Raw genomic sequence first — 16,253 nt, 5'->3', positions numbered from 1 at the left:
GGTAATGTTGCCTAGTCATAGAGGATAGCTCAGTTTAGAAAATCTGGTGAGTCAAGTATATTCTAATTATTTAAATTTTTTTCTATAATAAATTTTGACCTTAAGCTCATATTTTTTGAAACATTTTTGAAACAAATGAGAAATTTTTCTTTGAGTTACACTCTCAGGTCTCCTATCTACAGGATGATTAAAATATTCTGGAATCTCACATACGGTCAAATCATTGAGGAGGCTCTGTGGGTCATAAGCTGTTGGTTGTGAGAGGCTTGTTGTTCTGGCTGGGATGGACCCTTCAGTTCTGGAGGTTCTGCATATTCAATTCTATATGTGGGGCATGAGGAAACGAGGCAAAGGTGGAAACCCCACGTGGAAAACTCCTGCCTCCCTAGGTGTAGCATGCATCCATTTTCCCCTGAGGTTTAGCAGGTGGCTATGATACTGTTTGGTAAACAGATTTTGTCTTGTTTTACAGGTCAATGGATCCATATTCCTCTTTTCCATTTACAGTGTGGGGAGGAATATGGGGTCATTGCTGTACAAGAAAAGCCTGCTTTCTGCCCTGCCAAAAACTTCATTACGTCACCAAGGCAAGGAATCGTACAATTGGCTATCTGCTAAAATACATTAGGGGAAAAGAAAACAGTGTAAAAAAAAATACAGTTGCCCATCAGTATCCATAGGGGTTGGTTCCAGGACTTCCCACCCTTGGATACCAAAATCTGGATGCTCAAATCCCTGAAATAAAATAGGGTAGTATTTGTATATAACCTATGCACATCCTCCCATATATGATAAATAACGTCTAGATTACTAATAATATCTAATACAATGTAAATGTTATATAAAGTCTTCCTTTCCTGTTTACCTTGTCTGGAGCCTTTTTTTTTCTTTTTCTTTTTTTTTGGCGGGGGGATGGAGCATCACTCTGTTGCCCAGGCTGGAGTGCAGTGGCGCAATCTTGGCTCACTGCAAGCTCCGCCTCCCAGGTTCACACCATTCTCCTCCCTCAGCCTCCTGAGTAGCTGGGACTACAGGTGCCTGCCACCAGGCCCAGCTAATTTTTTGTATTTTTAGTAGAGATGGGGTTTCACCGTGTTAGCTGGGATGGTCTCAATCACCTGACCTCGTGATCTGCCCGCCTCAGCCTCCCAAAGTGCTGGGATTACAGGTGTGAGACACCATGCCTGGCTGTCTGGTGCTTTTTTTCTTTGATATTCCTGAACTTACAACAGTAGCTAGGGCCAGGCACGGTGGCTGACACTAGTAATCCTAGCACTTTGGGAGGCTGAAGCAGGAGGATCACTTGAGGAAAGGAGTTTGAGCCCAGCCTGGACAATATTATGAGAGTTCTATCTCTACTAAGAATTTAAAAATTAGCTCCATGATGTGGCACATGCATGTAGTTCCAGCTACTTAGGAGGCAGAGTCACCAGGACCGCTTAAACGCAGGAGTTCAAGACAGCAGTGAGCTATGATCACATCGCTGCATTCCAGCCTGGGCAGCAGAGTGAGACTCTGTCTCCAAAAAGTAAAACAAAAAAACAGTAGCTAGGAATAAAAACCGTAAGCTAATTCATGCACTGGCATGAATGGTATATTAACATATGTTTTGTTAAAATTAACCATTTCTTGGTTTATTAAAGTCTTGCCTAAGATATAAGTATATAAAAAATAAGACTGAAACTTTTGTCTCTGGTAGGAAATTCAGCATGTATTGTTTAGGAAGTAATGACCAAAAAAAAGTCTACACGTTTAGTATACATACAACTATCCATTTTTTGGGGGAATATTTTCCATCTATGGTTGGTTGATTCGGATGTGGGAGCCCAACTGTATAAACTATGTCAGAGATGTATCTCATTTTTCAGCCTTTTAATTAGAAACCGAGGGAAGCTAAGAACACAGAAAGTCCTCCTGCCTAAAACAATCTAGCCTTAGCTTACTCCTGAGGCCTCAAATTCCCTATAATAGAACATCATTATTTAATTCCTTTGTAAAAATTGTAGATTTTTAAAGAATTGTTTAAATAAAAATATTCCTGGAAGGAAATAAAGCTGATTTCATGTATTAAGTATCTTGTCATTAACTTTTTTTAAAATCATGTCTAACATGGGTTCTAGCTGAGTCCTGGGTCCAGCAGGACACACTGCAGATAAGGAGAAGAAAGATGGGGTCAAAGGACAGCACTGATGGAGAAGGCATGGATGATACCATAGAGGGGGCACCCACACAGCTGCAGGCAGCTTGAGGGCACTGCTTACTGAGGTTACAGAAAAGAAAGGAGGGAGGATAGCTGCAATACATGCTGATCATATTACACACTGATTTATAGCTAGTCCTGGCAGCAGGGGCAGTGGAAACAGTGTGATCCAACCACCTGTGTTTTTTAGATTACATTTATCACTTAGCCATGACCTTCAAGTTGGGTAACACTGAACACTTTTCCAGGGACTTCGGTGTGGATCACTTTCTGTAAATATCTCCTTGAAAGAACATAGAATTTAAATAACATTTTGACATATTTTTGCTAAAACAAAACAAAACAAAAACAAAAACAAAAAACCCCAAAACAACAAAAAGCCCATGTTCATTATCTAGGCTAGCTTTTGTTTTAGGATTTTTCATTTAATAGTCTGTTCTGCCCTAAGAATGAATTTGTTGTCACAGCTCCTACTTTTACTCTTATTTTTAGCAAACTACTTTATTTAGTGGAATTAAAAAAAAAAAGATCAGTTGGTTCTAGTCAAGTCTTCATAATTGCTGTGTTCATCAACCTAGAGCAAAGAAGAATCCATACATATGAATTATCATTTCAGTGCCTGGACTTACTACTGTGGTTCAGTATCTGACCAAGGAAGATAGGCTTACTGACCAAAGCCTTTTTCATCTTCATTTCAGAATTCAAATGTCATACTTAGAAAAACACATACATACATATAATATGTACACACACACACTCATAAACACACACAGCGGACTCTGAAATAGTTTTACCTAACTACAGTAATAGTTATATACAGCATAATTTTTAGTTCTAATATAAGGTACTTGGGTCAGCTATATTTACATAAAAGTGAACACTTAAGTTTTGGCTCCTTGTTGCCTGTTGCATCCAACCTAATGACCATCATTAGGTTGGCTGCAGTCTACCTTTCTAGGCTTATCTCCTATTATCCTTTTTTGCATTCTATGTTCTAGCTAAAGCAGATTAATCTCTGCTCTTTGAAAACAAATGACCTATGTAAGCGTTATTCTTTTATATTCTATGTCCCTAAAATAACTGTTCTCTTGTCTCCATAATTCAAAAATTCTATTCAAATTTCAAAGCTTGATTCAAATTTGATTTCTGCCATGGAACACTACTATGGAGCAACAGTATTTTATTTGTACTCTTACTATTATGTCAAGGGTCACTTTCCACCTTCTATTATTTGAATGTAAGTTTACTAAGACAGAAGCTACATCATGTATTATTTCAATATCCTCAGTATCTATCACAGTGTCAGAAAATGTTTATTGAACTTGAACAGATTCTTTAAAATTACTCTTATATGGTGCTCGATCTATGTAGATAACTTTCCTTTATTAAAAATTCTGCTTAAAAAAAAAAAGAATCATGGAGTGGAGAAAAAGAAAAACTTCTGCTTGTAAACTAAGTGCACCAAAACTGTGGATAAACATATTTTTAATGTATATGTAAAATTTAATATTTTTTAATTTGTGAGTTAAAATTCACTTTTTGCTTACTGTAGACCATAAATTATAAATGCTTATTTTTCTAAAAGAAATTCATTTTGTTGATAATTTATATTTCCTTTGATTGGAAGGTTATCCTAGCATTGGAATCTATGTATTTGAGGGATTGTATGTGCAATTTAAGATACATTTAATCCTATTATTTGTCAAGTGAATATTCCAGAAATTACTGACCTTTTTAACACTGAAAATGAAATCTGTCTGTGCAGACTACATCCAATTAGTAACTAACTCCTGGGCTCAAGTAATCCTCCCACCTCGGCTTCTGGAATAGCTGGGACTACAGGAATGCATCACCACACTCAGGTATTTTTAAATTTTTTGTAGAAATGAGGTCTCACTATGTTGCTCAGGCTGATCTTGAAATCTTGTGACTTCTGAGCTCAAATGATTCTCCCTTCCTAAAGGACTGGGACTACAGTCGTGAGCCACTGTGCCTGGCCAAAGACAATTCTCTTTAAGAGAGAAAACACTTCTGTTTTCGCTTTTCTTTTTTCTTTTTTTTTTTTTTTGCAGGGGGAGGGGGATGGTGAGGTGGGGGTGGTGATGAATTTAACTGTACTGAAAATGGTACAAGGAAATCAAACTGCAGAAGAAAACAGTACCATATTTAGTCAGATTTTAGTTTTGGGTTTTCCCCAGACATTGCAGGCCAAATTAGAGTTATGATGAGGAAATCCTTTCAGTCCTCACGGACCAGACTTGGCTCTATAAAACATAATCAAGTCCCATTATACAACCTAGGTGTTAGGAAGCAACTACAAGTTTCAAGGTAGATCTGGGCAACACGCAGACACCTCCATTTCTGAGGCTGAAGGAAACATGCACCAGTGCTAACTGCCACACATATGAAAAATATAAACTCCTAGCATGGTGAGAATAGCTGTATGCTGAATACCATTTAGTTTAGTAAGTATTTATTTGTTGAATATCTTATGAATTCAAGTAACAGAGCACTTCTGATACAACAGTGCTTCGGCCTACATAGTATTCTGAAAGGAGTCCCAAATAGCTCAATTTTACTTTGGGTATTTTCTGCTTAATAATAAAAGTGAAGCAATCTGGTACGAAGAATTAAAGTTATTACAGTGTTATTGCTGTTGTAAGGACCAAACTGACTGCAACAACGTATCAAGAACTCTAGGAATAAATTGTGTGTGGGCTATCTAAATTTATCAAAGTCTAAATAAATCTCTAAATGATTCTAGATGATAATTTAAAATTTAAATTACTCATTCAACAAATGCAGAGTATCAATGTTGTAGCAGCCACTGTATCAGGCCCTGGAGAGAAATAGTGAGCATACTGGGTATGTGCTCAACTTTCATGACTACAATTTAGTAGGAACACATACAAGAAGCCGGGCGCGGTGGCTCATGCCTGTAATCCCAACACTTTGGGAGGCCGAGGCGGGTGGATCACTTGAGATCAGGAGTTGGAGGCCAGCCTGGCCAACATGGCAAAACCCCATCTCTACTAAAACTACAAAACTTAGCAGGGTGTGGCGGTGCGCTCCTGTGATCCTAGCTACTTGGGAGGCAGGAGAACTGCTTGAACCCGGGAGGCAGAGGTTGCAGTGAGCAGAGACCACACCACTGCATCCAGCCTGGGCAACAGAGCAAAAGACTCTCTCTCTCTTTTTTCTTTTTTTGAGATGGAGTCTCGCTCTGTAGCCCAGGCTGGAGCGCAGTGGCCGGATCTCAGCTCACTGCAAGCCCCGCCTCCTGGGTTTACGCCATTCTCCTGCCTCAGCCTCCGACGTAACTGGGACTACAGGCGCCTGCCACCTGGCCCGGCCAGTTTTTTGTATTTTTTAGTAGAGACGGGGTTTCACCGTGTTAGCCAGGATGGTCTCGATCTCCTGACCTCGTGATCCACCCGTCTCGGCCTCCCAAAGTGCTGGGATTACAGGCTTGAGCCACTGCGCCCGGCCAAGACTCTGTCTCTTAAAAAAAAAAAAAAAAAAAAAAAAGTAAATTATGTGTGTAAAGTATGGAGGCATAATCAGAAAAGATGTGAAGGTGGAGATGGGGTGTGCCTACCACAGGAAAATTACAGAGTTGATAGAGTGCTTTACTTGCTGTTCAACTACTCACCCACAAGAGTAGCACTTGGTCTTGTTTATTAAGAAGGTACTCACTAGTAGTCTTATTTAAAAAATGACCCGTGTTTAACTTTACAGCCGCAGACAAGAAAAAAGGTCTAGAACCCTGAAAAATTCCCATAGCAGAAGGAAGAAAGTAAAGGGAAATGTTTTTAAAAAATGTAGAGAAAACAGAGGAAAAGGTTGTAAGAGTTGTTTAATCATTTTAGCTATTTTCCTTATTACCATTTGTACTTTTTTTGTTCGTGGTAAGATGTTTTCATGTGCCAAAATTTCTGCTTGGACTAGCAGAAAACTCATCCTGTAAGATTGTTATATGATTCCATAACGGTTAGGAGTGCCCTGGGTCCAGGCAGAAATCCAAAGATGGAGCTAATACGTGTGACCCGCAGCTCTACTTCAGAATGCAGATGGACAGATATTTTGAACAGTTCGGAGCTCAATGCCCACTGAATATGCACTCATACTTAAATAAAGTGAAGCTTTAGAGTTAAATGGCAGACTGCCTCAGCAACAATTTTGCTCTTGTTTTCAAGTTTTTATTTCGTGATTTGAAGCTTTTGACCTTGCTAGCATGTTCTTTCTGAACGCTTTTGCAGATGGTTGGTTATGGTGGGAAGCAGTAGCCCTAGCGTAAAGACGTTCTAATTCTAACTTACCTTAGGTAACCTATAAGGACAGCTTACATTCACTCTCCTATTTGAAAATCAAAACCCAACAGAATTCACATGATGGAAGCAAATCATGCCACAACCTACTATTAGAGACTGGAAAGAAACGCACAAAGATTAATGAGCAAGAAAGAAAAACACTTCAAAAATTACAGTATTTTGGAAAAGACATGCCTTTATGTACACTAAAACTAATTGAACAAAATTAAATGCAGTTTGCTAGGAGTCTTACAAGTACGAACAGCATGTTCACTGCTTAGGATCCTTAGTGGCAGTGTTTACCCGGCTCGCCTGCCCCTATGTCTCCTTTCCTCTTCTCGACTTTTTTTTTTTTTCTTGAGATGGAGTTTCGCTCTTGTCGCCCAGGCTGGAGTGCAATGGTGCCACCTCAGCACTGCAACCTCCCACTCCCAGGTTCAAGAGGTTCTCCTGCCTCAGCCTCTCGAGTTGCTGGGACTACAGGTGCGTGCCACCAAACCCGGCTAATTTTTGTATTTTCAGTAGAGACAGGGTTTCACCACGTAGGCCTAGGCCAGGCTGGTGTGGAACTCTTGACCTCAGGTGATCCGCCACCCCCCTCCCAGCCTCCCAAAGTGCTGGGATTACAGGCGTGAGGCACTCCGCCTGGCCCTCTTCTCGACTTTCTATCCCTCCTCCTCAACACCCTTTCCTTCTGGAAATGGGTTTTGGGGTGGTTTTCCAAGCCCAGGGAAACTTGCGTGGCCCAGCATCTTCCGTCCGCTGCAGGAGAAGCACACGCCCCAGCCCCGGGTCAGCAAGACGCGAGAAGGCGGCCACGCCGGGCGTCCCCGAGCTGAGGCCCGAGGGCGCCTGACAGGTAGGGCGGGGCACAGGCGGCGGGAGTGCATACGATGGGCGCTCGGGGGAACTTCTGGACGCCAAGGGGCCACTAAAAAACAGCACAGTCTTGAGCCTTCGCTCTTCACCTAAGCCAGTGAGCGCCCTCCGCAAAGTCTCTGTGGCGGTAACCTTTGGGGATTCGCCTCCAAACCCAGGAATACACCTCAAAAACGCTCCCACATCGTAAGACACTGTCCTTCAACACAAAAGAGACCCTGCGTCTAGTCCCCGACACTACGTAGCTCTGAGACCACTAAAAGCCAGAACCCCAGCGCTGATACGCGAACGTGGAAATGGGGGTGGAGAGGAGAGGTGGAGGCCACGCTCTCGCGGGATCTCCCCTACAGCCGTCGTCTTCTGGCCCGTCAAGGCCTCGCGTTGTTTGGGCTTGGGGGGTGGAGCGAGCCCTGAGCGGGCGGGGCCAGATGGGGGCGTCTCCCGGCCTTGTTGACTTTGGCGTCCGCGGGGAGCTGCCCCCGTGCCCGTGACTCTCTGCGCATGCTCTGTCTCCGGCGGCTCCGGAGGCCGGGAAGCTCTGGCTGCTCCACTCGCAGGTCCGGGCCCCGCCTCTCCCCTCGGCGGTGGTGTCCGTGTTGTTGTTATTGTGGTGGTGGCGGCGTCTGGCTGCTGCGGACCCCGCCGAGTCCTAGCGTCTGGCCTGCGCGCCGTTGCCCGCGCCACAGGTAACGCTGCCGCCAGCGGGGGCTCGGGGTCGTGGGGTGTGCGCGTCCCGCGTGCTGTGGCCGGGCGGGCGACTGGGATACGCTCGGAGGCTAGCGAGCCACGGGGACGGCAGCCGAGAGTCGGGGGCAGGGGGACCTAAGGACAGGCAGGTCCGGGGCCGGGAAACGGAGGGGCTGCGGGGCAGGTTGAGGGAGGGACGGACCGGGGGCAGAGGACTCGGGAGGTCGGAGAGTTGAAAGGGGCCCAGCGAAGCCTGGAGGTCTGGAGCCGGGGTCCCTGGGGTCGGGGAGGTCGGGGGCCCGAGGGAGGCCGGGGCGCCGCGTCGTCAGGTCCGTCCTTCGGCTCTGACCTGGGCTTGGGGACCAGAGTCCCGAGGCTGGCGTCGTGAGATGCACGCGGGCCCCTTAGGGCCGTTTTGGATCCGCCCAGTGACTTCTGTTGTTTTGGTTTTGGAGGAAGAGAATCCAATGTACGTAGGCTCGGGGAAGCCTCGGGGGCTGGGAGGGGACTGAGAGGTTATTGCAGGCGCCCAGGGCTCTTTTTGTGTTTGTGAGCGTCTACTACCGTTCAGGAGGAGTGTTGTGCCCGCGTTTTGCTTGGGGGATTTCAGACACCGGCATGGAGAGGACCCACGGGGAGAACCCGAGGGAGTAATTTTGCAAATCCAAGATTTTTTGGAACTTCTCTAATTTTGTTTTCGTGTGTGCTCTTTTTAGAATCGAGAAACTAGAACTATATTTTTAACATTACAAATCAGAAGAATGTGCTAGGGAGGAAAAAGTATGCGTTTAGCAGTGTTTTTCCCCCATTTATTATTTTTTAATTACAAAAGTACTGCGTGCTGTTTGAGAAAAAAATGAAGCAGCCAAACAATGAAGAAACCTGCCCTCTCTCGAGCCCTTTCCCCCATATTTCCCCTTCTTACTACCTAGGTTAGCCAGTCTCCAAGTGTGGTGGGTAGTTATTCACAATTTTTTTTTTCTGTGCATTTAATGAGTGTGCTTTAGAAACAAGATTGGGATCATATATAGTACAGTATAACGTTTTATTAGCCAACAATGCATCATGGATATTCCTCCATTTTATTACTCGCCTCATTCTTTTTGAAAACATTATTACTATGTATTAGAGAATCCAATCTACGTAGGCTCGGGGAAGGCTTTTCTTTATTGTTAAACATGGTTGCCAAGTTTTCAGTAATCAGTAGCTTTGAAAAGGGCTACAAGCCAATATTTTGAAACAGTGTGGCAAAACTTTCAGAATGTCGGAGGCCCGACGAGATTACTTTCGTATTAAGCAGGTTGAGTAATAATGTTTACATACTGCTTAATGGTAGTTTACATGAGGCTGGATGACTCCATAAAACATAAAGTTGCTGAATTAGTTTACTTTTTGTTTTTTTTGAGTTCATATTTTCGAAGTAAATTTTAATTCCATATGGTCATTTGAACACTTGTCATTACTTTAACATGAAGTAGCTAATATGTGAAGGAAAGGTAAGGTAGGAAAGGTAGAAAGCTAATGGCCCTAGCCTGAGACAAAAAAAAAGCAAAGGGGATTAAATATTTTGGTAAGTAAGCCATAGGGAGTAAACTGGAAGTGGAAGGGTGATACTGCCTACTATTAAGTAAGACAGAAAGATAGGTAATCCCCATTGTATGCTGTATTTCTGTGTGCAGAAGAGCTGGAGGCTTTGTTAATTTAATCACTAGCCTATATTTATTAAAAATGTACTGTGTGTTCATCTTGGTGCTAGCTTCCAGGGAAAGAACAACTGAGGAAGATAATCACGAACAACGTCAGGTTCTAAACATGCATAGCCTGAAATTTTAAGCCAAATTGTGTAGTATTTTATTATTTAGAAACTGCTTGAAAGGAATAAAATATATCCGTGACATTTTAGTTATTTTTGGTGATAATATGCTCATATATTTCTCATAACAACAACATAACTGGCATTCTATAGAGTAACAACATAATATGCTCATATATTTCTCATAACAACAACATAACTTCTCATTCTATAGAGTAATAAACAGAAGCTTTGAGAGAGAAAACTGCTCAAGATCCCACTGGCTTTTTTTTTTTTTTTTGTAATAGTGCGTGTTTATATTCAGGAGTACTTAATCCAGGAACCTGTGTTTTCTGCTCTTGTTTTACCTCCTGTGAATGAAAACTGCCTTATAAAATTGTTGCCCTTACAGTTTTTTTCAGCTTTCTTTGAAATGTTCCTTACAAAATAACTACATGAATGTAATCACATGCATTTAAAATAGTCTAGAGAATATAGTGTGAAACGATAATGGTATTTTTTTAGATGAGGTTTCTGGTGGCATATTACTAAAATTTTAAACTCCTTGATCTTATGCTGTTAACCAAGAAGATGGGGATTTGTGTTACTTTAGACACTGCTGGGTGCCATGGTAAATTGGGATATTATTGTAAATTGTAGCTCTCAGCTGCGTATTCCTTACAAACTCAGAAGGATAATCTCACATCAGTAAACATTTTTATGAATGTAGTTGAACTTGTAAACTAATGTGCTAGAAAGAATACCAAGAGGGCCCTAAAAAAGTCTAAAAAGATTAAAATTTACTTATATCATTCTTGGTATTTAAAAATATTTGGTAGTCCCTTAAAATGCATAATGACAGGCATAATATTGTGGTTTATTAATCTTTTTTCATTTTCCATTAGATGTGGCAACTACATAGTTGGAAGAAATGTGGTGGCTGGACGTGGTGGCTCACGCTTGTAATCCTAGCACTTTGGGAGGCCGAGGCAGGTGGATCATCTGAGGTCAGGAGTTTGAGTCCAACCTGGCCAACATGGTGAAACCCCGTCTCTACTAAAAATACAAAAATTAGCCGAGTGTGGTGGTGGGCACCTGTAATCCCAGCTACTCGGGAGGCTGAGGCAGGAGAGTTGCTTGAACCTGGGAGTTGGAGTTGCAGTGAGCCAAGATCGCTCCACTTCACTCCAGCTTGGGCAAAAGAGTGAGATTCTGTCTCAAAAATAAATAAATAAATAAATAAATGGGACAAATACTAAAATTAATAAAGCATGGTCAGTTGTAATCTGTATTTGAGAAGAAACTAAAATATAGGAAAAGCTTTGACATTTTACTGGCAGTTGTTAAGGATGGTAATTGGATTCATGCCTAAGTGGCGTATCTGCCATTGATTATCTCTCGGTAACTTAACATTGGATGTTGGATGTGAGTGGGTTTTATAGTTAGGTGACACAGAAATATTTCAGCCCCCTAAAGACGCTTTTAGAATATGGTAAGATTTTTCAGCTGTTGAAGTGGGGAAGGGTTGGGAATCGAACACTATGTGTATGTATATTCGCAAAAATTAATGAGAGATATTGCTGATGGGAAGAAATAGCGTATTTTCCAATTTAACCTGAAAATCCTTTTTGAAACATATATGCATGGGTAGCCAGAAATAAATCAACATTATGTCTTGATACAAGACATGCATCATGTATGATTTCTAGAGCTTAAAATATTCTTGGGGCTTAAACACTAATTTGCATAAAACACTCTTCTGTGTTTTCTACTGAGCACTCTTCAGTAACTTGCAGACTCAAAAACCTTTTATGATAATCATATTATCAATTGGTGAAGTCAGCTCAGTTTATAATCTAAAGTTATAATGAGCATTGAAAGAGCTGCAGAATGTGAAATGCTGTCAAGGTCTGTCTTGGTGACTTTCACAAACTGGCACCTCCAACTCACCCTTCTTGGGGCCTTTGTTCATTTTTCTCTCTCACTTCCTGAATTTCAGATAGGTGTTGCCTTTAGGTGTTACCTTAGGTTTAGTTCTTTTCCTTTTTGGAATTCGTTCTCTCCTTTGGCAATCCCACACAGATCCATGGTTTCAACTGCTCATTCCCCACACCCTTTTTGCTGAGGCTTCCAATTCTGTATCATCGGCCTTGTTTTAATTCCTAAGCTTCAGATTTACCAACGTTGTTCTCCCTGATCAACTTAGTAGCTGTAATTTTGTAATCTTGCATCAGTAGATTCAGAATTAAACTTCTTTTGCGAGCCTGATTCTTCTTCCTTGTTTATATTAATGACCTTAGCATTTTCTTAGTCATCTAGACTCAAAATCATCCTTGTTTCTTCTCTCTCTCCTTTTCTTAGAATTTTTTTTTTTTGGTCATCTTACTGCATTGTGGTTCCTGATTTCGCTTTTTTCAATTCTTCCAGCAGTCATATGCACAAGAGACATTAATCTCTTGGTTTGCCATTCATTGTGAATACTGCTTATTAATTGTCCTAAATGTAGTCCTGATCAGGTTCCCTGCCTGATGACAAGCAAACAAAACAAACTCACTTGGGTGTTTTTATGTCAGTCAATGTGCTGAATCCCTTGTTCTCATGTGGTTATTTTAATTTATATTATCCCCATTCTACAGGTGAAGAAATTGGAACTTCATGATCTTGAAGGAGTTGTTAGTAGGTAGAAGAGCTGGAATTTGAATCCCAACCATGTCTTCTTGCAAGTCTGTGTTCTTGACCACTGCACCTCTGCCGAGTGGCTCCTGATCCACTCTGGAAGAAAGCCCGAGTTCCTCAGTGTTCCCTTTTGACTTCAGAGCCCCTTTCAAAACTTATTTCTTGTTTTAGTTAAACTTTAAGTTACATTCTTTATGTTCCAGCAGCTGTTCCAAAAAGAATGTAAACTTCAGTTTTACTTTACTTTTTTTGTTTCTCATGCATTTCCATTTCTTGGAATTTTTTTCTTTCTCCCATCTCTGCCTTTAGGAGTCCTCCATGTAAAAGTCTAGTTTATACAGCGTACACCATATTTCCCTAGAGCCCCCACCTCCCAGTCTGTGTAGTATAGTAGTAAAATCTCCTGCACATTCATACAGCTGTTTAACCTATGATGATACCTTTTACTCTAAATTTGTTTTGAGTACTCTAACAGTTGTAATTGGATTATATAAGATGCTTGAAGCACAAACTATGTCTTACTGTTCCTTGTGTCTTGTGCTCAGGAAGTATGGGTAAATAAGTATGAAAATGATCCCTGGTAAACTACCCCTTTCAATGGTATTTAAGCAGTATATTTGATTTTAGTTTCTCTCTGTGTCTCTCTCTCTTTCTGTCTCACACACACATGCACTAGCTTGTTAGAATTTTTAATTGTGTGTGTCCATAACAGAACTAAATTTCTTGTGGGCTATCATGAATTTTTTGTTTTCAGATTATAAGGTAATTATGTTGTTTATTTAAGACAGATCAATGTTGTTTTTCTGTGTGCACATATCCTTTCTTGGTACTGTATATAAATTAAAAAATTAATGATTTACCATGTGAATTATTTTCCATGCTGTTGAGTCAGGCAAATTTTCTAATGAGTGCAATATTCTCATAAACTCTCTGATCTTATAGTTTCTTTAAGCTTACATAGATGTGAAAGATGGAGTACAACTCTGTCTATATTTTAGTATTGTTTTATTTCTTTTGGTGATATCAGGAAGCTCCAATTGTACAATCAGCTGAAATGCCCTCACACAGGTTATACATAATTCTTACATTGCTGAAGAGTTCATATGAAATTTCAGACTTTCTTAAAATAATCTATCGATATTAGTGGTTGTCATGCAGAAGTTACAGGTTTTTCTTATATCTACCATTGCGCCCTGTATTGTTTATAGTTTAGCTAACTAATAAGTGATTATTCTTGCTTCATAAAGTAAAAATATAATTCTGTTAGGAATTGTGAACGTAGGATATCTTGGTGATGGGAAGAGACGTTTTCTTTTTGGAATGTTAAAATGCATGCTCATAAAGGAATGAGACTGATTCAAGGACTAATCCGTTTGTAGTCTACCTGCCTTTAGCTTTATAAAATATTAATCATAAATATTTCTTTGAAGATACAAGTTGTAAGCGAGTTTAAAATAATTCACTGACTTTAAAAATAGGTAATATAGTCACATGTTTCAAATTTTAAGTGATACAAAAAATATATAAACTGAAAATGTGTCTTCAACAGCCTCCCATTTTCCCCTTGGAAAGTAGTCATTTATCTCTAGGATGATATAATAGAAACTATTATTTTATTTGTATGTACAAAGAAATATGAATAAATTTCTTTTTCTTCCACTTACATAAAGATGAGATACACTGCTGTTTTTTCACTTGGATTTTCACATGACAGTGAGGAGATAAAGAACTACTTCATTCTTAAAAAAAATTTCAGCCTCAGAGTATATTATATGTAGTTACAGCTATAGATTGTATATCAATTATAATTGATTTAACTATATTCCCTACTAATGAGCATTTAGTTTCCGACTATTACAACCGTTGTGACAACACTTTGAAGGAAGAAAAGTAAAAAGTAGGCGGTCTTTCCTTGTAGGGGAAAATAAAGTTTGAAAGCTGAAATGGGCTTTTTGGTTCCTTTTCTGACCTGATGATTAGTGTGTAAGTGAGTGGAGAGAACTATGGGGTTATATGAAGACATTTGCTAGAATCCATAATTAACAGTTGAGTTGGAAGAGTTGGGATGGTAGTGGTGATGGGTAGCAGCTGCCATGACAAATGATCCACTCCGGGCAAGGGTCAGCCCTGCATGTATTAGCCGTTCAGTGTTTAGAAAGGATACCTGGTATCTGGAGTTTGGTGTCTGGATCTATAGCCTATTCTGCTCTATTTAACATAGGAAACCTATTCAGTGGTTGAATTTAGATCCCTTTGTGTCATCTAGAAGGAAATGTCGTGGCCTACAAAATTTTATGTGGTCATTAATCTTTTTATTGAAAAATGATTGTATATACAGAAATAAGATTTAAATTACTAAATTAAATGAAGTTAAACAAGCAGGCCCCCATCATACGTGTCTGCTCCTCATGGTTTGCTAGGGTAATGGTTTTTTGACAGTTTGGTATGAATCCTTTCGGACTTACATATAAACAGAAACAGTATATTCATGCATATTAAAAATGTCAGAATTCTATTGAATAACAAGTAAATGGAATGAATGTAAAAGTCAGAATCTTTAACAAGAGAAGAAGGTTTTGGTGGGATACCCGGTAAATATATAGTGAAAATTCCTTTAGATCCAAGGGGGCTGTAAATACACACTGTTACTGTGTAAACGGTACTACCTATTTAGCCTATATAGCTAGTTTTAGCAGGTATTTCTGCAGATCATTTAAGGTTTCTCAAGCTATATATATGTATGTATTTTTTTAAATAGTGGCATATAATTTATCGAATAATGATATATTCTCTTTATTTTCCAGACATTCTATGCTAAATTTGGGATTTGAGTGTTTTTTTTTTTTTTTTTGTCTTTTTTTGAGACAGGGTCTTGCTGTGTCACCCAACCTGGAGTGCAGTAGTGCAATCTCGGCTCACTGCAACCTCCACCTCCTGACCTCGAGCAATCCTCCCACCTCAACCTCCCCAGTAGCTGGGATTACAGGCATGTGCCACTATGCTTGGCTAATGTGTTTTTTTTCTTTCATTTTTTTGTAGAGATAGGCGTGTCAGTGTGTTGCCCAGGCTTGTCTCAAAACTCGTGGGCTCAAGCCATCCTCCTGCCTTGTCCTCCCAAAGTGGATTAGAGGAGTGAGCCACCTTGCCTGACCTCATGTCATTTATTTTTAGGGTGGTATGTATATGCTGCCTACGTTCATATGGTTTAGATTTATTTTTAACAGTGGTTCATTTGCACTGACCCATTTCTGAGCTCCTGTGATTCTCTCTTTGGTCAATTATACTTTCCTAGATATTGTGAACATAATAAGTAAAAGCTCATTTATTTGATTTCGCTTTTTTCCCTGTATAACAGCAGTAGAAATTTATTGTGGAAAGACTAGAAAATACGGATAAAGAAAAGGAGAAACAAGTTAACAGGGATGTTAACATCTAGGGCTTGTATGGTTTTTAATTCTGAGGGAACTCTGTGTTAAATGACAACACCACGAGAAATGTCCAGCTTTATGTCTTGCTGCCATATAAGGCAGATGCATTTGGTGATAGAAGAATGGAAAATGTGAGTGCTTACATTTTCTCTGACCTGGATGCATCTGTGCTAGGAAGTGGTGCTTTAAGTAACCAAGGTTGTGGTAAGGCCTTGGCTTAACATTATTAGGGGATTTCTACATTTGTACAGCCAAGCACATGGGTGTTTAGGTATTGGTTA

At 40.3% G+C, this 16,253-nt stretch overlaps 1 protein-coding gene across 6 annotated transcripts in view; it reads left to right on the top strand.

The window, feature by feature from the left end:
• The first annotated feature begins 7,814 nt into the window (after positions 1-7,814).
• Positions 7,815-16,253, top strand: part of PCMTD1 (protein-L-isoaspartate (D-aspartate) O-methyltransferase domain containing 1) — an 80,812-nt gene continuing 72,373 nt past the window's right edge. For 2 of the 6 annotated variants that reach the window (XR_005241099.2, XM_038000519.2), the window contains exon 1: positions 7,911-8,075. Coding sequence is in view for 1 of the 6 variants with exons in the window: in XM_008000600.3 (XP_007998791.2) it covers positions 7,891-8,075 (185 nt within the window). In the remaining 5 variants the exon portion in view is untranslated. Of the gene's footprint in view, positions 8,076-16,253 lie in introns of all 6 variants that reach the window. The other 4 variants (XM_008000600.3, XM_008000598.3, XM_008000604.3 and 1 more) reach the window with 4 other exon arrangements.

Source organism: Chlorocebus sabaeus, chromosome 8, assembly GCF_047675955.1.
Source record: "Chlorocebus sabaeus isolate Y175 chromosome 8, mChlSab1.0.hap1, whole genome shotgun sequence".
In the NCBI taxonomy this organism is placed as follows: domain Eukaryota; kingdom Metazoa; phylum Chordata; class Mammalia; order Primates; family Cercopithecidae; genus Chlorocebus; species Chlorocebus sabaeus.
The sequence above is the reverse complement of the archived record's forward strand: the minus strand, read 5'-3'. Positions and strand labels throughout refer to the sequence as shown.